Consider the following 22,822-nt stretch of genomic DNA (forward strand, 5'->3'; position numbering starts at 1 on the left):
TATAAAAGTGTATTTTTTATCTACTCAGAGTTCTCAGTCTCCTTATTCTTTCTGGATTTTGAATCATAGTTTAGACAGTGTTTTAAAATTTTATTTTATTTTGGAAAATTTCTTTGATACTTTATCTGCTGATTTTTTTCCCCCTTAAGTTTGAGTAGGGACCTTTCTGAGCAATGGTAAAGTATATGGATTGTTTATTGGAGCAGCCATAGTATATCCAACACAGCCATAGATCTTTGTAATCATAGTAACACCTAAGCAGATGAGGGATAGAGCATCGTTATCCTCCTTCAAATGAGACTTGATGGAGGCATATCCCTTCTATTAGTATGCATTTATTCGTAATTCTATCCAGAGTTTTTACTTTCTTCCTGTGTCCTATTTTATGAGTAATTTGATCTTGGGCATGTAGTCCTGATCTGTAAAATGAAGAAGTTAATCTTCAGTTTCTTTCTAGCTCCTAATTTCCAGCATGTTAATGAATTTCAAAGATTTTCCCATTATCAAATATCCTGGATTCTTTTGTCCGTAAGATTTAAAGTGTGTTTTCCCTACTTCCTAGACTTGGTGAAAAAGCTTTCATTTCCTTTAATCATCCTGTTTCGGATTTCACTGATTTAAAACAGCTTTCATTCCAAAGGAGAGTTATAATCAATAACTTTTACTTGTCAATGTCTTGGTCTAACTGCAGAGGGAACTAAGATTGTCCTTTAACAGTTGTAGAGCTACACTTTCCATTTAATCACATTAGCATTCTATGTTAGCGGTCGGGAGTAGCAGATTATCAAACAGTAATTACTAAAATTTGTATTTAATATTATGAACAAAGAATATCTAACTTTACATAGTTATCACATGGCACAGGCAAAGAAGAAAGCAAAGTGATATAGTGCATAGAGTTGAACGACGGTCAGGTTGATAAGGAGATTAATGATTGTAGCTATGGGGAACTCAGATGAGAAAAGTCCACAGAAAATCTGAGTCGTAAGGAGTGAGAACTGATGGTGTTTGGCAGCTAGTCAAGCCAACGGTGAAGGCATTGTTAAAGAAATGCATTACATGTTAGTAAGATTATTTTACACAGAGAATGAAGCTGATCTCTCCCCACTCCTTACCCTCCACGCTCCATCCCCCTTTCAAAACAGATCTCTGTCTTAGACCATTATTTTGATTTCTGAAAAGGCAGTTTTCCCTTATTTGGAATATTTTCACTATTGTGCTATTGCTATTTTTTCCTGTATCCAGACTTTTTGACTTGGTTTGATTTTGCTTTTCTCCAAGAAGACACTATTAAACCAAAAGAAGATATTAAGATATTTTAAGATCTGGAACTGTAAAACATAATGGTTGCCCCATTGGTTGAGACTCACACTGCCTGGCTTTGAATCCTAGGACTGTAATTTGTACTTTACCACAGTCAAATTATTTAATCCTCTAAGCCTCAGTTTCCTCAAAAGTAGTAGTGTCTATCTTTTGTGAATGTTGTGAAGAATGAATTAGACAATATATACAAGGCAGAACATTTGAGCATCCAATGACTTTTAGCTTCTACTGTAAATATTGCTAATTATTAAATGTCATTCAGAAAATATATCAATGCATTACATATTACTATTATATATTACTAAATATGTTAATGTTCATTTTAAATAATGACTTAAGTATAATTTTACTAATGATAATTTTGAATAACTGTAGTAGCACCACTCTTAGGAATAGCACTTTCCTACATATTAATAAACATGTATAGCTGTCAAGAGCAGGTTAGTTATGGTGGACGTTTAATTGGCTATTAGAATTATGCAAAAAATGAGAAAGAAACCTTAGAGATTATAGTTCATATACAGATGAAGATACTGAAGTCCAAGAACACAAAGCTGGTGGACACAAAGCTGGTTAGTTGCAGAGCAGGACTGTATCCTGGATCTCCAGCTACATGGTACTGTGTGAACTTTGTACTGCCTCCCAGTTTCCTAGGTTGGACCAAAGCACAGAATCTAGGTTGTGTTATAATTGACCATATCGTGGTTTGAAAGAAAGTAGAGTAGAATATGAAAACCTTTTTCTTTAGATTTTTATTTTGTCTAATGTTGGTATAATATGAAGGATAAGCCAACAGGAAAAAAACCCTCTTGTCCATATCTGTGCACGAATAATCCTGTTTAATAATCTTGTTAGTAACTTTAGAAATAGATGCAAATAACACTCAGTGGTTGTATTTTCCAGTTTTCTCATTCTTCTCTGTGTTTCCAGGAGAATGCCTTTGTCACTACATTTTTCACTTTGGGAGAACATTTTTGGTTATTTTTTCTTTCTCATACTGGACTATTAATTCTTTGAAAATGGCCCTGTGTTTCATCACTGTGTACTGGTGGTTAATACAACACTGAATTCTTTGTTGAATGAAAGAATGCCCTCACAGCAATGTAGTTTTTAGATGAGACATTAGGACAAAGGAGCAGAGCCTCCACACCACAGTATTTGGGAATTACCTAAAAGGCTAATTCAGGATTGAACCTTTGAAGGTTTAAGGAAAAAAACAAAAAAAAACAGAAAAACAAAAACTGTTTCTCAGGAGTGGGAAGTGGTTTGACATTGATTAATGTTTTGAAGATTTGTGATAAATGGTGAGAAACCTACAGTAGATATGGATGGTCTTTCCTCACCTTCCTTTCTTTATGGTTTGTCTTTCCCTTTCTGTGCAGTCTCTTCTGTCTCCCTTCCTTTCTTTCTCTACTACACTCTTCTCTGTAGTTCTCCAGCTGTGACCAGTTTGCATAGGGGGATAGGTGAAAGGGAGGGGAATTGATATGAGTTCAGCCAAAAGCATCCAGCACATGCCATGTTGAAATGCTACACTAAGCTCTGGAGCTGCAGGGATGAATAAAATTGGTTTTCTGCCCTTGAGGGTTGGATAGTAAGGAAAAAGGATGTGCAGAAAACATAGTCCACTGTGGTGTAACTCCTGTGAAACCTGTTAAGGACTAGGAACAATGAAGCATAGAGGAGGGAGGGCCCATGTAGCTGCCTTTCAGGGGAGGGAGGGTGTTCTAGGAAACATCACAGGCTTGTTATCTCAAGGATGAGTAGGAACTCCTGGTTGGACCAAGGAGTTCAAGCTCAGGGCATTTAACCTATTTGTGATATCTATTTTTTTTTTTTTTTTTTTTTTTAAAGCACCACTTTTCCTCTGACATGTGACCCCTAATTTCTTCCTCTCATTTTGTAAGGGGTTTGTGTCAGTGTCTCTCTGCTTCTAGCACCCACCTCCATCCCTGCCCACCCCCCCTTAGATTAGGAAGTTGGGATATAGCAATGAAATATTTGATTTCAGTCATCTGAAAGAGTGTCAACAGCAGTTCAGATCATTTTAAGTTATTTTAGTCTGAAATGTATTTGGTCCTAATATTTTTTGAAGTGATAATTCCTTGACTGCTCCTACAGTCATCTTAAAAAATGCTGCATTTTCTCATTTGTGTGCTTTCATTCACATTCTTAAGTTTGTCAGTTGGAACGTTAGACCTTAAAAATAAATTTTCTCCTTACTGATCTTTTTGCTTTCTCAGTTGCCAAAACAAAGGGGATTTGGCGATGGAGGCTTTGTTGGAAGGAATACAAAATCGGGGACATGGTGGGTAAGTTTGCTTTTGACCTTGAGCTTCTCACTTGACTTTATAAAACGTTTGAGCTATGCCTCTGACTCTCTTGTGCTCTGGGTACAGAAGCAAAAGTGTTCAGCAAAACCTAAGCTGATTCATGTCATTTTTGGACAGTATCTCTGGGTTTTTGCCTTTTCTCAGCAGTATGAATCTGGATACTTGCTTTTATCCCTCTTTAAATTTTCTACTTGTAAAAAGCAAAAGTAGAAGTACAAAGGTTTTGTGACACTAAGAACAAGTGCTTTTTAAAAAAAAGTGCTTAAGTGTTAGTAGTTACAGCTCTGTGACCATTCCTGGAAACCTCTTTGCATTTAGTACATCTGTGTCCACTTCTGTTCCCAACTCTGCATCTCCTGAAACTGTGAAGGACACCAGTAAGTTTACAATAATCACATAGGTTGAAATAAGTTTCTAATAATAAGGTGTGAAAAAATAATTGAAATAAATATGACTCAAGGATGAATTTGTTGAAATAGCTCTTAAAATTGTATTATCATTTTCCCAATAGCCTACTTGCTTCCAAGGCTTTTTATTTTGGCTAGCTGAGAATGTGACCTAAGTTGGCTTGAATTCTTCCTGAATGCTTTCCTAAAATATTACGTAAGTGCTAGTTGTTAGTTGTGGAAGTCTCACTCACAAGCAAGACTTAAAACATCAATCTTGCATTTGATCAAACGGCTTAGGCTTTAGGTTGGGTGTTAGAGGAAGACAGAATATTCTGTGGAATAAGTAATCACCTTAAATTGAACATTAAAAGGAAAAGCTCAGATATCCTATTCTTTGCTTCTGCTTATTTATTGACATGTTCCACCTCAGGTAGGTTTATGTCTGTTATATTTTTACATCTGAAAGATGAAAAGCCACTTTGACATATGTTCTATGTTCTTAAGGATCTTTTCTTATTTATAGGGGATTTTTGACATCTTGTGAAGCAGAATTACAGGAGCTCATGAAGCAGATTGACATAATGGTGGCTCATAAAAAATCTGAATGGGAAGGACAGACGCATGCTCTAGAAACCTGCTTGGACATCCGTGAACAAGAGCTTAAGACTCTTAGGAGCCAGTTGGATATGAAACATAAAGAGGTAAAACAGTTGATTCAGTCCTCTCTTTGATATTTTGACCTTTTAAATATGTTTCTTAAATATTTGTTGAAGAAAGTGTTTTTGTGACAAGTTAGTGTTTCTGTGTTGTCTTTTATTTCTGATGGTTTTTTTAGAAGAAAAATTTATTGTGAAAATGTTTAAGTATATTTCAGGGATCATGTTACCTTGGTCACATACAATAGATAAATAACTTCTTTATGAAAATGTAAAGGTTGTCACAGAATCCCTTCAACCTATTACATGTCTGTGTTAACATTCATTGAGTTTCGTGAACATCGTTTTTGGCCTATTTCTATGTCTAGTATAAAAAGTTAAGCCCAAAATTCAATAATTTGCCTATTTTGGTTAGATGTAAAAAAAAATTTAGAAAACCCTTTTTAAAAAATTTATATTTGGTCTATGGCCATGCCACCCTGAACGTGCCCAATCTCGTCTGATCTCTGAAGCTAAGCCGGGTCAGGCCTGGTTAGTACTTGAATGGGAGACCACTTAGGAATACCAGGTACTGTAGGCGTTTAAAAAAAAAAACATTATTTTGCCCTTGTTTGAAATTAGGGGAAAAGAAAGAAAAGCAAAAAGTAAAAATGACTTGCAATTCTACCACTCATGGTTATTGGTGATTTGAGGGGGAAAGCTTAATAATATTCGCTGATTGATTTCTCATAATTTAGCTGGTACAGTAAAAAGTACACTGAATATTTGAAGGGAAGCATAAAGCATTTAGAAGCACAAGAATTGCCTCTAAATTTCTGGCATGAACGTCAGTCTCAGAAGAATTGAAAGAGTTGTAGGGAAACACTGGGCTCAAGCCTCACTCTGATGGACTTTTCTGCCAGTAGGATCACCGCTCACTAGTGCTGTTATTCAACTTGTTCAGGTACACTTCTGTGAGTGGGGCACACTGAGATTGTGATTTTATTGATGATACTTATTAAGAGTATTTTAGATGTAACAAGGAGAGAGTTAGACTTGATAAAAGTGTTTTTATGCTTGTCAAGAGACTCATTAGTTGGCCGTTTGCACTTTGGGTCAAAGTAGTACATAGTAACATTGGCTGTGTCAAATTCAGTTTTCTGTGAATGCCATTGGCTAAACTGGAATTCATTTTAAAATTTGGATAGAACTTTGAGAGTATATTTTAAAATTACGCCTTATGCAAAAAAGTACATGGAATCATATTTGATTTTTTAAAAACTATAATTCAGGTAGGGTCAATGTACCTTGTCTGGTAAGCTGCTTTAGCTACCACTACTTCATTTCTCTGAGGGCAAAACAAAAGTAGTTCTGTTTGGTAAGTTAAAGCGATAGTGATGTCCTAGACACAAAAAACACTGTATGTAGATATCTGAGTCATTTATTTTGTTAGAAACCTGTTAAAGAAATTTCTGTGTGTGTGATTATGAGAATATTTAGTCATTCTGAGGCTGTTTGAACTTATTTTTGTAGCTTAATTTGGATGTCATAAGGCATTATTGCTATTACTTGATACCTTAAAGAGAAATTATAGGTTCCATGTTACGGATTTAAAGATTTCAGGTTTGGCCTGGGACATAAAAGAAATTTAGAATTGTAGCTGTCTGGTCAATTTGCTGCTTCATTGAATGGTCTGCTGAAATTTGATTAAGTTTCTAGAAATAAAGTGCTTTTACCAGACACTAGTAATGGGAATCATCTATTCTGTAGAGTTTGTCTGTGAAATTGTGTTGATAATACCACATTCATAATCTACTTTGAACAGTAAATGACATAAGAACAAGATTTTAGAGCTTTAAGTTTTTGTCATTCTTAAATAAGAATGGCAGCCTAGAAGCAGTTAGTCCTATGGCGTAAACCAGTGCTGCTCAAATGACAGGTCCACAGTGAGATAAAAAGCTTATAAATCAGTACATTGCATCTTTCACTTCATAGAAAGTTTTGCTATATAAAAATGTCAGTTGCATTAACAGTGTGTTTCATGACACAGTCGATTTACATTGTGCTTCAAGCACCCCGATATCGTGCTGGTTTGCTGTTGTGACCAGCTCCAGCTGACCTGCAGATCATACTTGAAGAAGTACTAGTATAAACAATTCATTTCGTAAGTGAATAAATACTTTATGTGTTTCTGATTACACTGTTGCGATTGGGTTGGTTTTAATGGATATTTCCGCTTCTGTTACCTTCTCACCCCCTACAGAGCAGGTAGACAATGAAATGAGTAAGGAATTTGGAGTCCTGGCTCTGCCTCTTTTCAGTTGAATGGCCTTAAATAATTTAACCTCTCTGAACCTGTTTCATCATGTGTAAAATTAGGATTAAAAACCCTATGTCCCAGTGTTGTAAAGATTGAGTTACTGTTTAAGAAAGCACTTTGAAAACTATAAATTGTATCTAAAATCAGTTAGTTCAGCCCTTCTGTCATTCCTACTGACGGTTTCAAGCCTTGGCTCCCATTTCTTTACCGAATGCAGTCCATCACCCTTTTTTTCAACATTTAACTTCTTTTTTTTCTCCTTTTCTTTAAGAAATTTAAATATTTTCATTGCTCATTATGAACTAGACTCTGGTACATAAATAAAATTAAATAATCTACATTTAATATTTATGCTTGCCACATATAATAAATACAAAGAAAAATGTTTCTACAAGGCTCATAAGGAAGAACAGTAATTATATGCCGCATCCCTCTGAACCTAGGAAACCTGCTCCTCTGGAGCAGTCATTTCAAAGCCTTTAACTCTTTCTTTTGGTATTCTCCCCATGTTTTTAAGTAACATTTTATACTGACATATCCTAATTTTCAGTCTTAGCTATTTATCTGATGACTTGCAACCATGAAAATTAAGGGTTTTGCTCTCTTCATACAATTTCCATTTCATCATCCTGCCAGGAATATATATCTTAATTTTTGGTTAAATCATTACTCAGTATTTACGTCGTTAGGCTACAGGTCCAGGAAGGTGTCCCCAGGGTTTGGGGAAATTAATAGCTGAAATTAGAAAAGGCAGCTGAGAGGATAGAGATTGAATGAGGTTTTTGGTAATTCTAAGGCATTAAGACAGTAAAGGATTTGGTGTCCAAGGTGGCTCTGAACCCCGCTCACTTCGGGTTGGGACCCATAAAGGCAGCACCTAGAAGTAAGGATGGGCCAGATATACAACAGGCCCTCTTCACATTGCCATTCAGCTGCAGGCATTTAAATCTCCAAGGTAAGTTTAAGAAGATCCTAGAGTGCTGCTGTCCCCAGGCATCTTCAAAGTGCTAGGGCTTCCTGAAACTTGGAAAAAGCAAACCTGTATTTTCTCCCAAGGAAAAATAATACCATTCTGAGTCTTTAATTATTTCTTTAAATAATTTTTGCAAATATAATGCTTGATAACCATTGAGCAAGTAACCTCAGACACACACAAGAAGACAACAAAAATGAAAAAAAGCCGAGGCAATGGAAGATAGAAACAGACCCAAGGCAAATCTTCATATTGGCACTATCATGCTCAGATTTTACAATAGCTTTGTTTACTGTGTTCAAAGAGATAAAAGATAAGATTGAGCACTTCAAGAAAGAATTGGAAACTATAAACAAACCTAAAGTGAGTAGAAATTAAAATATTGAAAAATACAATAATTGATATTAAGGCCTTAAAGATTGAGGTAATTAATAAACTGGAAGATAGCACGGAAGAAAATGTTTAGAATAAAGCATAGACAAAATAATAGCAAATATAGAAGAGAAGATAAGAGAAAGAGGATACAATGAGAGGGTCTAATGTGAGTGAAATCCCTGGAGGAGAAAAAAGAGTGAGAATGGGCAGAAGCAATATTTAAAGATAAATTGCCTGAGATTTTGCCAAAAGTGAGGAATGTCATATATTTAAAAAGTCCAAGAATCTCAAGCAAGATATATAAAAAGAAATATTTACTTAGATTGGAAACTAAAAACAAAGAGGAAATCTGAAAAGCAATCAAAGAAAATAAAAAACATTATTTACCAAGGTAAAAAGACATTATCTACAAACAGTTCCTAAAAGCTGACTTGTCAGCTAAACAGCGAAAACCAGAAGATAGTAGAATGATATCTACAAACAAAGAAATGACTTTTTTTCTTCTGCCAAACCAGGAATCTGTACCCACAATAAAGGTGAAACAAAGATGTTTTCATATCAACAAAAATTGAGAGAATTTGTCATTAATAGACCTGCACCAAAGAAATATTAAAAAATGTTCTTCAGGCAGAAAGAAAGCGATCCCAGGTGGAAGCTTAAGAGATTAAGGAAGAAATGAAAGGCAACAGTAAATATGTGGGTAAATTTAAATGAATATTGACTATATATAACAACAGTAGCCTTTTTAGTTTAATATATACAGGATTATGATGGCGTTTAAATCAGATTGGGGCAGATGGAATTAAAGTATTCCTATAGTCCTTGGGTTGCCTGGGAATTGGTAAAACTACTAATTAACATTAGCTTGTTCAGTCACAGATCCATGTTTTAATCTTGACAGAACTATTAAAAGTATATATTAACATTAATAGAGTATATGTTTTCCAAGCTAACAGAAGAAAAATGAAATGGTAAATTATCAGTTCCAAAGAAGGCAAGAGAGAAAAAGGAACGTAGAGCTTATTAAGTGTAAATGGCATTTAATAAGATGATAGATTTAAATCCAGGTAGGTTCATTCAATGTAAATGCACTAAATGGCCCAGTTAAAACATAAAAATTGTCCAACAGGGTAAAAATAATTAAACTGAATTATTATGTAAAGATATGGCAAAGTTGAAAGTAAAGGTAAAATAAAAATATATACCATTTAAACACTTTGAAAAGAAATTTTGTATAAGTATATCCATATTAGAAAAAGTACACTTCAAGCACAAGCCGTGAACATTACTAAAGGTGAAGAGAAATACTATATCAAAGGATTTTTACTTTTTAGGTATCTTTTTCTAACTTGTTTCCCAATGTTCAGAGAACACACTATGATATCAAGCCTTTGTATTATGTCAAGGTTTACTTTCTGGCCCTGCTTCCTGAGATCACCTCTAATTACCTGCCTTGAAGCCCATGTCTCAGGCTGTTCTTTTGTGAGAACGCAAACTAAGACAAAAAAAATCTAAATTCATAAGTATCTAAAAAAATAGTCTTAAATTTCTCTCTCGCTTGTCCTTATCTGTATGCAAGAACTACAAGGAGAAATAGATGAAGCCACAATTATAACTGGGAATTTTAACACACTTTTCTTAGTAACTAATGGAACAAGAGACAAACATCAGTAAGGCTTTAGAATTGCGCATCATGATCAACAAACTTTACCTAATTTATACATATAGAACATTGCACAAAGAGCACTGCAGAGTACACATTAACATCTATCATCACACGTAGTTAAAATTTTTTTGTCTAGTAATGAGCACTTTTAAGATCTGGGGTTTTTTTGTTTTGTTTTAAAGTTATCATTCTGTATTGTGATTGAAATTACTACCTTCTATTTCCCGTTATCCCTCTCCCTCCTAACTTGTTAATAGATGAAATTCTAACTGATTGTTGAGAGATGTAGAGAAATACTGGTGGAAATTTCTGGAGGTGATGGCTGAGCATGAACTGGTTGTGGCTGGTTTCAAATTATTGAAAAATGGGTTAGGATAACATCCTTACCCTGGTTGGTGGAATTGATTTCTCTAAAGTGAGATAAATAGTAAAGCAGGTACAAGTCTCCTACTGTCTTTCTATCTGACATTACTATTTTGCAGTTTGATTTATAGAACTTATTCTTGACGTCTCCTAGATTTTTGTTGAATAGTCTTAGTTTTCAAGGTTCTTACAACTTTATATCTCTTGTTTTTTCATGAGTTTTTTTTTTTTTTTTTTTTGATAAAAAGGGTGAGAGAATAAATCAGAGCAAGTTTTCATTTAAACTAGAAATTCTAGAACAGGCATTTTCCATTTTTTGGCAGTGTTATGGACCATTAAATAATTAGATATTTCACTTACTGAGGAGTAGGGTATTACCATACACAGTTGAGAACTTATGTTTACAGATAAGTACAAAGATTGTTTCCTATTTTTATGTTTCATGGATATTGTTTCAATGCTAATAATGAAAAATACTATGACCTATATGCTTCTAGGTTGGAATGTTGCGTCAGCAAGTAGAAGAACATGAAAAAGTCAAGCAAGAGATGGCCATGGACTATAAGCAGGAGTTAAAGAAACTTCATGAAGAAGTGAGATTTTCTTTCTATTCTGTGTTGTCTAATTTTGTCTCTTTAACTCTTGAGACCTTTGTTAATGAGGTAGTCTTTACTTTTAAAATGGGAAGTATATATTTCATGGGAGGTAGAGAGGTGGAAATCTATTTCTGTGTTCTTAAATCCAGGCAAAGAATCTTGCCTAATTCTGTGTTTAACACGACCTAGAACAGGGATGTTAAAATGTGTTTCTTGATTGAGTACCTGAAAGAAATAGAGCTATTTTTGTATAATACTGTAAAATATTGATACCAAAAACATATTAAATATTAATTTCAGAGTTAAATGACTAACTAGATTTTAAATAATGGAAGATCCAAAGGTTTCAGAAGCATTTTGGGTGAGAAAATTCTATTAACTCAGTCTTATTTTTCAGATTGGGAAATAACTGCTTTTATTTAACTCAATCTTCTCCTTACTCTGAATATCAGTTTTCCACAGGAGAATGGTTCAAGAACCATAGACCTAGAGAAAAGAAAGAATTTTAGTTTGCTGCTTTATTGGGGGTGAGGATGAGTTATGGAGCCCTTAAGTGAAGGCTATTGTAGTAAAAATTAAAGTTTTGTTTAAAAAATATTTTTCCCTTTATTTTTTCTTTGACAAGGTATTTATTTTCTAGTGTTTATTTTTATATGAGTTTGAGTTTTATATTTTAATTTACAAATCTAACATGCTCTTCATCTATTTTCAGTAGTACCTTTTAGCTCTGCTCTTGCTTTCGTAATACCAATTTGTTCCATCACCACTGTTTACAAATTCTTAAATTTTAAGTCTAGAAATAACTGTGTCTACAGTTAGACAGACTGAAAAGAAGCTATGAAAAACTACAGAAAAAGCAAATAAGAGACTTCAGAGGAAACGCCAAAAATCACAGGGAAGATCGGTCTGAAATTGAGAGGTTAACCGGAAAAATAGAGGTATGTTCATAGTAATATTTTCTTCATAGTGATTGTTAGCCCTCATGTAGGAAACTGCTGTTTCTAATAGTGCTAGTTCCTGAAATCAATTTTCTGCCATCTCCAGGACTGCCGCCAAGCTATCTCAAAGGTCGAAGGTGATCTTCTGTGTATCTAGTCATCTGGTTCCATGTGGTTGATCGGGTTACTGGCTATCAGTAATTCTCAATGGAGCAGTACCACCCTTTGAGGGCATTCGGAAATGTATGGAGACATTGTTTTGGTTGTCAAAATGAGAGTGAAAACTGATGTTTAGGAGACAAGAACACTAAACATACTGAGGAATGTTCTACACAGGAAGGATTATTGTACCCAAAATGCCAATATTGAGAAACAGTGGCCACCAGTTGCTAGCACTCCTCCATGGGCAGTGTTCTTATCTTATCACCTAATAGAATAGGGGCTTAGTAAATGTTGAAAGTACATGGCTTTTCTGTACAGAGTACTCTCCATGTCAGATTGTTTATCCTCAGTTCACATTAGATATGGTAAGCCATTTACTTCCCTCTTTGCTGACTTCGTTTTTATTAAGATTGGGTAACCCCATGATTATTGTATACTATATTGATTCTCTGGAGGACTTAAAGGAGGTGGCGAGTTAACACTGCCAAGAGCGAATGAAGGAGCAGCACAGGGCTGTCACTCTTTTCCCCTTGGATCTGCCACTCCCCTCCTTTGTGTATGCTGTTGGTTCTCCAGTGCACCTAGGAATAGCCCAGGGCCCTCTTTAGGTTCTCAGAGATTCTGATCCAGTAGTATGGCATGAGACCTAGACATCTGCATTTTTATCCAGCTCCCCTAGCTGATTGTAATTTGAGGAACATCTCAAATTATTTGTTCAACATCTTTTTATGATTACTTAAAATGTTTTTACTCAGAGAAACCTGTCACCCACAAGTGCCAGTACATATTACTACCTAGAATTATAATTTCTGTGTTTAATATTTTTTTGCATCTCAATATTTTATACATTTGAAGAGCTTAGAATCAGAGGGCTGCACAGATACTGCTTCCTCTCCAGTTCTCTTCAGTAATAACTGGGTACCCCCACCCCAGACTTCTCATTACCACTTCTTGCTCCTCATTACCGCTTCATGACCATTCTCTTTCCTTTCTACCCCCTATCTTTGATTTTCTTGTCATCAGCCTATATCGCCAGCCAATGTACATACAACCAAGGTAGTCATCTTCTGATCCCTAGTTTACTCCCTTGGTTCAAAGATTTCAGCTCCCAGTTCACTGTCACTCCAACATTACTCTTATCATAATTCTTGAGGCTTTCAGTATCCACAGGGTTGATGTTTATAATACTCTGGTCTTTGAGTTCCTTGCTGTTCTTTTCCTCCATAGTTGTTTTTGATCTCCTTCCTATCTCCTTAATTCCCATTGCCATTCCTTAAGTGTTGTCCTTACTAATACTTAACGCTTCCTAGAATCACATATTCAGCATCTCATTCTCTGACTACCATCCCTGTCTTTTCAGCTCACTCCCTTTAATGCCTTGCTCTCAATAATCACTTGACCCCATCCTTTTAAAGTGATTGAATTCTGCTACCTTTTCATTGCTCCTCATGTCCTCACTTATCAATCCTTACCCAGCTTAATTCCATAGTTACGTTCCTTACACTCCCCTTCATTAGCTGTGCCCCTCTTTTGCTTCATATTTGCTTGGCAAAACCTTAAATCTGATTAAATCTAGCTTTCTGTTCACTCTCTACTTGCTATGTGTGGCAGAACCTGACTGGAGAAAAACATAATCATACTGACTGGTCTCAATTTAAATTTGTGGTCACTTGCCTCAATTGGGTACTAACGCTACCCTGTTTTCATAAATATTGGGCCCGTTTTCTGATTATGCAACTTCAAGTTCCTATGGATCCATCATTAATTTTGAACTTTTTGGCTTTGGGTTACAAATATCTATTCAAATTGAGTGCAGATTTCCCTTGTTATTTAAGTCTTTGCAGTTCTTCTGTTAAGATAGTAAAATTTGTATACCAAAGGATATTGTGTCATCTGAATCTATTTGAATTTTAAATACTGAGAAGTAAGAATTGGGCCAAAAGACCTAGCTGAAAATTTATCTGAATCTGTTCAATTCCTGGGTTTGTATATCAAGAATTGGGTAGAGTGGGATACTCATAATTATATTCTGAAATTTTAGTATCTTAGCATCAGTTTTCTGAAAAATCACTAAAAAATTATAACAACCCTTAGGTGGCAGCAAATCTATGAAAATCATCATGAACCCAGTGTTTCATACCCTTCACCATTAGGGTGTTAAATTTAGAAAGACAGATATCCAGAAGCACAGTATGTAAGAAATTTGGTATTACTCTACAGTTCTGTCAGCTAAGTGAGTAATGGGGCTCCTGCTGTGAGAAAGGTGCATGTGTACCCGGGGATGTGGGGAAAAATTAAAAGTGAATCTGGGAAGTAGTGACAGCAAGGGGAAGCACTTAGAACTTAAGTACCTTAATTGCCTCTTCAGGAATTTCGTCAGAAATCACTGGACTGGGAGAAGCAACGCTTGATTTATCAGCAACAGGTATCTTCTCTGGAAGCACAAAGGAAAGCTCTGGCTGAACAATCAGAGATAATTCAGGTAGGTTTAAGATATTTTAAAAGAATGAGAGACAGAGAGGTTTTGATTAAATTTGAACTAGCTTAATGCAATAATAAGTGTGTGCTTACTCATATCCACTCATATCCACATGCCTGGTTGTTCCTTTGCTCGCTTGCCTCCCTGGCTTCCTTACTCCCTCACTCAGGTGCTCTTTCTTGCTCTCTCGCTCTGTCAGTGTCTTACATCCTCTTGCCCGCTCTACACTCATTTCACGTTCACTCTCCTAAATTTGTTCTCTCTCCCTCTCTCCACTTCCCTCTCTTTCTAACTCTGTTCTCTCTCCAGTGCCTTCGTTTCTTTGTGTTTCTGTTGTTGGATCTCTGGCTTACTCGTTTGGCCGTTTTTGGCTTTTGCCTTAGCTCTACTTCTGTCTGTGTCTTGCTCTGTCTCTGTGGTAGCTGGGTTACTCTGGCTGAGTTATCTCAGCCAGGGAGCTTCAGCTAGTCTGCCTGTCTGGACACAAATGCTGAGAGAGTCACACTGCATTGGCATGCGCACTAATTAAAAGCAGTGTCTTGGTGGCAATAGAAGCACATTTAAAACACTAGTAGAAACTTTTTTTTTTAAATGAACTAATGGCTTAGGCAAAATCAAAAAATAGCCACTTATTTTAGGAATTTTTCTTTTTAGGACGCGTTTGCTTTTTCAGTGAAAAGCCAAGAATGTAAAGGGAAGTGAACGTAGAAGGAAATGAATATTTGTGACCATGTTTTATGTGCTAGACACTGTCTTGATGCTTCTGGATGCAGTTCTTTATATACAGTTATGTGTTATCTGTTTAATATGATCTGTCAAGGTTGATAGTTATCTCAGTTTTATGGAAGGAGGGAATGGACTGGATAGATAAGTTAAGAGAACTGGAGGGAATTTTTTTTAACAATCTGCATTATTTTCTGCTTTAAGTCTCAGTAACGTATTGGCTTTTGACCCCTGAAACATCAGCTGGCTGATAAACTGAATGGTTCTGCTGTGAGTCCACTCACAATGGCAGGGGGTACCCACAGCAACCACAATGAAGAAAATTATTTTCAAAGCTGCAGCAAACTATACAGTCAGAATGGACCAATTAAATCTTAGATTTCTAGACCTGAGCTTTTGACCTGAACTAAAGCACTAAACAAACATAAGTATCTATAAGATATTGTTGTATTCTAATTACAGCCTTCAGATAGGCAAAAAGAAAATTGAGTTTTAAATTTTAATTCTAATTATTCATCTATGAAGTTTACTTAGTATTGATTGCAGATCCTTTTTTTCAAATTACTATGTGATTATTCTGCATAATTAAAACTTTATTGTTAGTAAAAACGAGATTTTTATTTGCCATAATTCAGCTAGGACTAAAATAATAAGCCTTTAAAAAGCCAACATTTGTTTTCCCTTCTAAGAGTATTTGAATTATTCTTCTGACAGCTTTGTTTAAAATGAAACTGCTCTATTTGACACACAAAAAATGTTACTTACATTTCTTTCTCCCTTAGCAAACCAAACAAAATTAAATCTTTCTGTGATTCAGTATGTAGCAGTGCTTATCATTCTCATTAAAAAAAACAAAAAAAACAAAAAACTTTTAAATGAACTTTTGTATACCCATTACCAAGCATTAATAGTTATCATAATTTTGCCAGTTTGATTTTGCATGGTAAAAACATATTAAAATTTGCCGTCTTAACTTTTTTAAAGAGTGTAGTATAGTAATGTTAACTATATACAGATCATCAGATCTCTAGAACTTTTTCAACTTGCAAAACTAAGCCTCTATACCCATTGAAAAACAACTCATTTGCCAATCTTTTTTCATCCTTCCCTACTTTTTATTTTTGGATGGAATATTATAAAGCATGTAGCAGACATTGTTTTATTTCTCAACAATAAGGACTTAAACACAATTACAGTATACCAGTATCACATTAGCAGAATAAATAACTTCTTAATATAATTCAATATCCATTATGTTCACATTTCCCCATTTAGACATTGTCTAAAATAATGTCTTTTTACAGTTGAATGCTCAGATCAGAATCCAGTAAAGGTTGACACATTGAATTTTGTTTATATGTGGGTCATCATTGAACAATAAAGGTAGAAAATCTGGGAGATTAAATAAATGGATATCAACATCCATACTTCCCCTCAATTTTTAAAAATTCTTAATATAAACTTTTTTCTTATATATTTTTTAACTTCTAAAGTGAAGCTCAGAATAACTTCTCTCTCTTGGAGTTATGTATTTGCTTGAGTTTTTTTCTTTTAGTTAGCTATTGAAATTACATAATGCATGTTCATTTTAGAAAAATAAGAAAATGTAGATGAAATGAGAATTAAATAACATCACCCATAATTCCATCCTTTAGAGAATTACCATTATTGACATTTTAGTGTAAATTTCTTTTGACCTTTCCTATGCTTATATGCAATGTACATTGCATTCATATACATTTATTTGGTAGAAAAACACTATATGTGTGTGTATATGAGAAGGGAGGGATAGTTGCAAACTTTAAAAATTACCAAAAATGGCAAAATGTTGATAATTGTTGAAGCTAGGTGATGAATATATAGGGGTTCATCACCGTTTCCTCTCTGTATTTGTGTATGTTTAAAATTTTCTATAAAACATAACTTTAAAATGTAGACTACTTACTCTGACAAGCTATATGCTAAGCATTTTATAATACAATATTTAATTATCATAAATTGAATTTTTTTTAAATATGATAATGTCAACAGATTTGTAGTCATAATGATTGCATAGAAGTTCGATCTACCATTAAATGTACCACATTTTATGTAACTAATACCTTATTGTAGCACATTTAGTGTTTTTACTTTTTCACCCTGTACATAGTACTTGGGAGGACATCCTTTTATAAACATTTAGGAGTATATTTTTATTTTCTTAGGAAATGGCCCTAGAAGCGACATTGCTGCATCAGTGTAGTTGTACATTCTTAAAGACTTTAGTATATATTGTCAAAGTACTCTCCAAAGATGTATTGATACAGAGTTTCACCAGCAATATTTGAGAATGTTCAGCTCCTCACACTTCCCCATTATTGAGCATTATTATTTCTTTTAATTTTCCCTACTTCTATTTTTAGCCTTGTCTCTGCCAGTCTAATAGGTGGGAAAAAGCGGTAATTGTTTTATAAACAATTATTTACAATTGCTTAATTGTTTTTTTTTTTTCTTTAGGATTCTATCTTGGATGTCATACTATAAAGCCTTAACTAAGCCGAGATTTCTTCTAATGCTTTATAGTTTCTTTTTAAAATATTTGATCTGAAATTTATTTGGGGGTATTTGATAAGGTACTAAATTTGTTTTTTTCCCCCAAATGGATATCCACACAATTTATTGACTGTTACATTTTGAGAACTTGAGAGAATGATCCAAAATTCATATGGAAGAATAAATGAGGGGTACTAGGCAACATTTTTTAAAAGAAAGAGTAAGGGGATGTTTGTTCTATTAAATATTAAAATGTAAAGTACAGTTGTTAAATAATGTGACATTTTTAGATCCAACAACAGAATGATGGTTTTATAAGCATGAGAAAAGGATGTGTATAGTGTCTAAGACATCAAGTCATTTCTGTGTAGAAAATAAGGAATCACCTGAAAAGCTTTATTATAACCAATGAAGAAAAGATGATCCTAACTCAAATGTTAATACATTGTCTTGGTAGAATTATCACAGAGTTAACTGAATTGGCTCAGACCTACTGTCAAAAGGTTTATGGTGACATAAATACAACAGTGATAAAATCTTATTCAGAGCCATTTTCTTAATGGGCTCTTCAAGCTGCTACCTAATGGAGAGGCTGCAAGGCTGTGGCCTGCACGGACACATTTGGAGTTGACACTGATGGGCAGCTTGATAGAGATTGATGCCTTCAGAGGCCATAGCTTCATACAGGGATCCTTTGGGAGATAAAAAACACTTGTTACTTTGTATTCCTTTGTTCTCAGTAATCTCACTATCTGACAAAGTCATTTCCTTGAAGCACCAGGATTATATACCATAAAGACAGAAGAAGATTTGACTTTACCCCAATCTCCAGCCCCTTCCCTTCTCTCACATTTTAATTGCTCACCCTTAGCTTTTGTTTCCATCTCTGTGATGTAAATTGCCTTCTTAATTATTTCTTTACTTTTAACCACCTCTGCTGTCATTTGTATTGTTGATACAATTCTACCTACTCCAATGGAGTAGTTAGACTGCTACATGTTAGATTAATAAGAAGTTTCTGGTTCAAAAAATTAGTGACAGTGCTTAACGCAAAAAAGAGTATAAAAACATTAGCCTTAAAATATTTCTAACACCAGATATTTAAGGGAAAATAATCATTATTTTATTTTATAAGTTGTTTATATGATTATATCTGACTTTCTTAGTATTGGAAGAGGTGTTCTTGAGATATTCTAGTGCAGCTCTGTGTAATAGAAATAAAAGGTGAGTCATATATGTAATTTAACATTTTGTAGCCATCATGTTAAAAAAGTAAAAAGAAACAGGTGAAATTAATATGTTTTATTTAACCCAGTATATGAAAAATATTATCATTACATTTACAATCTTTTTTTTAACTGAGTCTTTGAAATCTAGTGTGTATTTTACACTTTGAGTACATCTCAGTTTGAACTAGCCACAGTTCAGATGCCCAGTAGTCACATGTGGTTAATGACTGCCATACTGAACAACAACAAGCCTAGTGTATTAATCTTAGTTAATGAAAATTTAGAATTTGTACTTGGGATAATGTACTTCTTACTGTGCTTAAAAACACTATTTCTGTGTGACTAAAATAGTGAATCAATAAAAGTAGGCTATGTTCTTGATTCTTCAAAACTAAGAAGTAGGTTAGTTTTTAAGTATGAAATCTAGATTCAGTGGTTAAACTATGGCTTAAACTGTAACTTCAATATTGAGTTTACTTTAAGATTACAGATTTATACTGGCTAGTATCAAATAGCTATTGCTATAATACTAGCAAATAGCTATTGCTAGTATTAAAAAGACAATACTAGTGTTTTGCAATTATGTGTTGTCTCTCATCCTGAATGTCCATTTGGGCAGTGGTTTTCTAGGTGTGTTTTGCCAAGCCCAGGGCTGCTGTACAGGTTAAGGTAGAGTTGGGGAGGTTTAGCAAGCTGAGCTCCAGCCATTTTCTTCTCACCTGCACCCAGTCTTTTCATTTATTCTGTACAGGATTCTGTATAAGATTTGGGGGAAAAAAAGTTTATATTGTATTTTCAAAATTTAGAGACAGTTGCATGCTTGGCAGTTATTCTTGTGGATCTAAACATATTTGATGTTCTTCTTTCATACTATTATAGCAATCTGGTTAAAAAAAATTTGCTTCTTTACACTGGAATCCTGACCTGTAATTTATACAAACACTATTTGTCTGTTTCTTTGCCTTTCTCCTCCCACCCTCTCTTTGGTTTATGGGCATTATAGAGCATCTACTTTATGTGCCCATGGTGTAGGATTTTGGCCCTGTTCTGTGTACAGTAAAAATTTTTAAACAGTAGATAGATTTTCCAGAGATATTTCCACTTATGTTTCTAAAATAAAATTGAGTACTTTTACCTTTTAAAAATATTTAGAATAAAGGAAGTTTTACTTACATAGATAATTTATATCTATCTTCAGTGTATAGATGAAGTACCTGACTGGATACTGGATTAAAACTTGTGAAAACTAGAAAGTTCAGAGCTAAAAACCAGTTTAGATGGGATACATAGCCTAAAAATTATCTAAGTCTGCAGGAACTATGTACTACAGGTCTCTATTTTAGTTGTGTGTACCTGAGTATATATATATCTTTGAAAGAAACTAATCTGAGATGCACTGTATTTGGTTAAATCTTCTAATTTAGGGAATGTCCAAAAACTGAGGACAGAACCAATCCCTCCTCCCCTCCAAGTACCTTTTTCTTTCTTTAATTATTTTTTTTAGAGAATTTTCAAGAGTTTATTTGCATCAAACTGATGACATATGCCAGGGAGTAAGATCTCACATGCTCCCCAAGACCCTTTTCTTTAAGGAACAAAATTCCACAGTTCTTCCCTGCCTTACCAATTTAAACATTTTGTGGTCTTTTCGAATCATCTGAATATGGTGTTTAGTCTACAGCCATACCACCCTGAATGCGCCTGATCTCGTCTGAATATGGTGTTTGTAACATATCTGAAAATATGAAAACAGAATAATTAACTACATGCAACACGTTCTAGGGTGGGGAGAGAGGAAAATTTGACCTGCAAATTTAAGGTTAGTGATTCAAAAAAAATTAATTTCTGAATATCCATAAGAAATATAGCAACACATTACAGTTCCTATTTCCTATGTTTGAAGTAGGAGATAAATCTAGTTTTTCTATATGATGACTCATGGATGCAGTTAAACTTCTGCATAAGTAGGTAGAATAATGCAACTGTCTTTTTATTAGGTGGGCAGGATCTCTTCCAAGGAATCCCTTTACTTTATCAATTCTTTCTTACCCCTTCTTCTCAAGATATTATATCTGTGCTTTTAAAAATAAGACTTTAATTTTTTTTAGAGCAGTTTTATGTTTACAACAAAATTGAGAGGGAGTTACAGAGATTTCCTGTATATGCCCACACATGCATAGCCTCTTCATTATCAGTATCACTCACCCAGAGTGGTATCGTACATTTGTTACCAAGGATGAACCTGCATTGACGCATCACTATCACCTAAAGTCCATAACTTACCTTAGGGTTCACTCTTGGTGTTGTACAGTACGGTCTGTGGGTTTGGACAAATATATGGTTACATATACCTATCATTACAGCATCATACAGAGTGTTTTCCCTGCCCTAAAATTCCTCTGTATTCTGCTGATTCATCTCTCCCCTGCCCTCCTTATAATCACTGATCTTTTTATTTCTCTATAGTTTTGCCTTTTCTAGAGTGTCTTATAAATTGGAATCATATAGTATTTAGCCTTTTTAGATTGGCTTCTTTCACTTAATAATTGCATTTAAAGTTCCTTCATGTCTTCTTATGGCTTGATAGCTCATTTCTTTTTAGTACTGAATAATATTCCATTGTCCAAATGTACCACAGTTTATTTATATATTCACCTACTGAAGGACATCTTGGTTGCTTCCAAGTTTGGCAAATATGAATAAAACTACTATAAACATCCAGTGTGCAGGTTTTTGAAAACATATGTTTTCAACTCCTTTGGGTAAATACCGAGAAGACAATTGTTGTATCGTATGGTAAGAATATGTTAAGTTCTGTAAAAAACTAAAATGTCTTCCAAAATGGCTGTACCATTTTGAATTCCCACCACCAATGAGTGAGAGGTGTCCTGTAGCTCCACATCCTCACTAGCATTTGATATTGCCAGTGCTTCAGATTTTCACGATTCTAATAAGTATATAATTGTTTTAATTTGCATTTCCCAGATATAGATATTCTTTTCTTATGTTTATTTACCATCTGTATATCTTCTTTGATAAGATCCCTGTTCAGGTCTTTGGCTCATTTTTGAATGGGGTTGTTCATTTTCATGTAGTTGAGTTTTAAGAGTTATTTTTCAAATTTTGTATAAGATCTTTATCAGGTGTGTCTTTTGCAAACATTTTCTCAGTCTGAGGCTTGTCTCCTTCTTCTCTTGACATTGTCTTTGCAGAGCAGAAGTTTTAATTTTAATGAAGTTCAGTTTATCAATTATTTTGGGGGGGACTGTGTCTTTGGTGTATTTAGAAAGGCATCCCCATTCCCTGTCATCTAGGTTTTCTCTTATGTAATCTTCTAGGAGTTTTATAGTTTTGCATTTTACATTTAGGTTTACGAACCATTTTTAGTTAATTTTTGTGAAGAGTATAAAGTTTTCGTCTAGATTTATTTTTATGCATATAAATGTCCAGTCGTTTCAGCACCATTTTTTGAAGAAACTGTCTTCGCTTCATTGTATTGCCTTTGTTCTTTTATCAATAGAGTTTAGATGACTGTATTTATAGGGCTCTATTTCTTGGCTCTTTGTTCTGTCCCATTAATCTATTTGTTTACTCTTGGCTAGTACCACACTATTTTGATTACTTTAGCTTTGTATTAAATCTTGAGGTCAGGCAGCTTCAGTCATCCATCTTTGTTCTCCTTCAGTATTACATTGGCAGTTCTGAGTCTTCTGCCTTTCCATATAAACTTTAGTATAAGTTTGTTGATATTCATAAAATAACTTGCTGGGATTTCGATTGGTATTG

At 34.5% G+C, this 22,822-nt stretch overlaps 1 protein-coding gene and 1 pseudogene across 13 annotated transcripts in view; both read left to right on the plus strand.

Annotated features, from left to right (window-relative positions):
- CEP63 (centrosomal protein 63) overlaps nt 1-22,822 on the plus strand; it is a 42,785-nt gene that overhangs the window by 4,180 nt on the left and 15,783 nt on the right. For 9 of the 13 annotated variants that reach the window (XM_023538385.1, XM_023538393.1, XM_023538391.1 and 6 more), the window contains exons 2-6: nt 3,567-3,635; nt 4,569-4,746; nt 10,875-10,970; nt 11,789-11,911; nt 14,442-14,555. In XM_023538385.1, the coding sequence (XP_023394153.1) occupies nt 3,592-3,635; nt 4,569-4,746; nt 10,875-10,970; nt 11,789-11,911; nt 14,442-14,555 (555 nt within the window). In that variant the 5' untranslated portion in view covers nt 3,567-3,591. The remainder of the gene's footprint in view (nt 1-3,566; nt 3,636-4,568; nt 4,747-10,874; nt 10,971-11,788; nt 11,912-14,441; nt 14,556-22,822) is intronic. The other 4 variants (XM_023538389.1, XM_023538388.1, XM_023538394.1 and 1 more) reach the window with 1 other exon arrangement.
- Nucleotides 5,163-5,281, plus strand: LOC111747395 (annotated as a pseudogene).

Source organism: Pteropus vampyrus, unplaced genomic scaffold (genome assembly GCF_000151845.1).
Source record: "Pteropus vampyrus isolate Shadow unplaced genomic scaffold, Pvam_2.0 Scaffold220, whole genome shotgun sequence".
Lineage (NCBI taxonomy): Eukaryota > Metazoa > Chordata > Mammalia > Chiroptera > Pteropodidae > Pteropus > Pteropus vampyrus.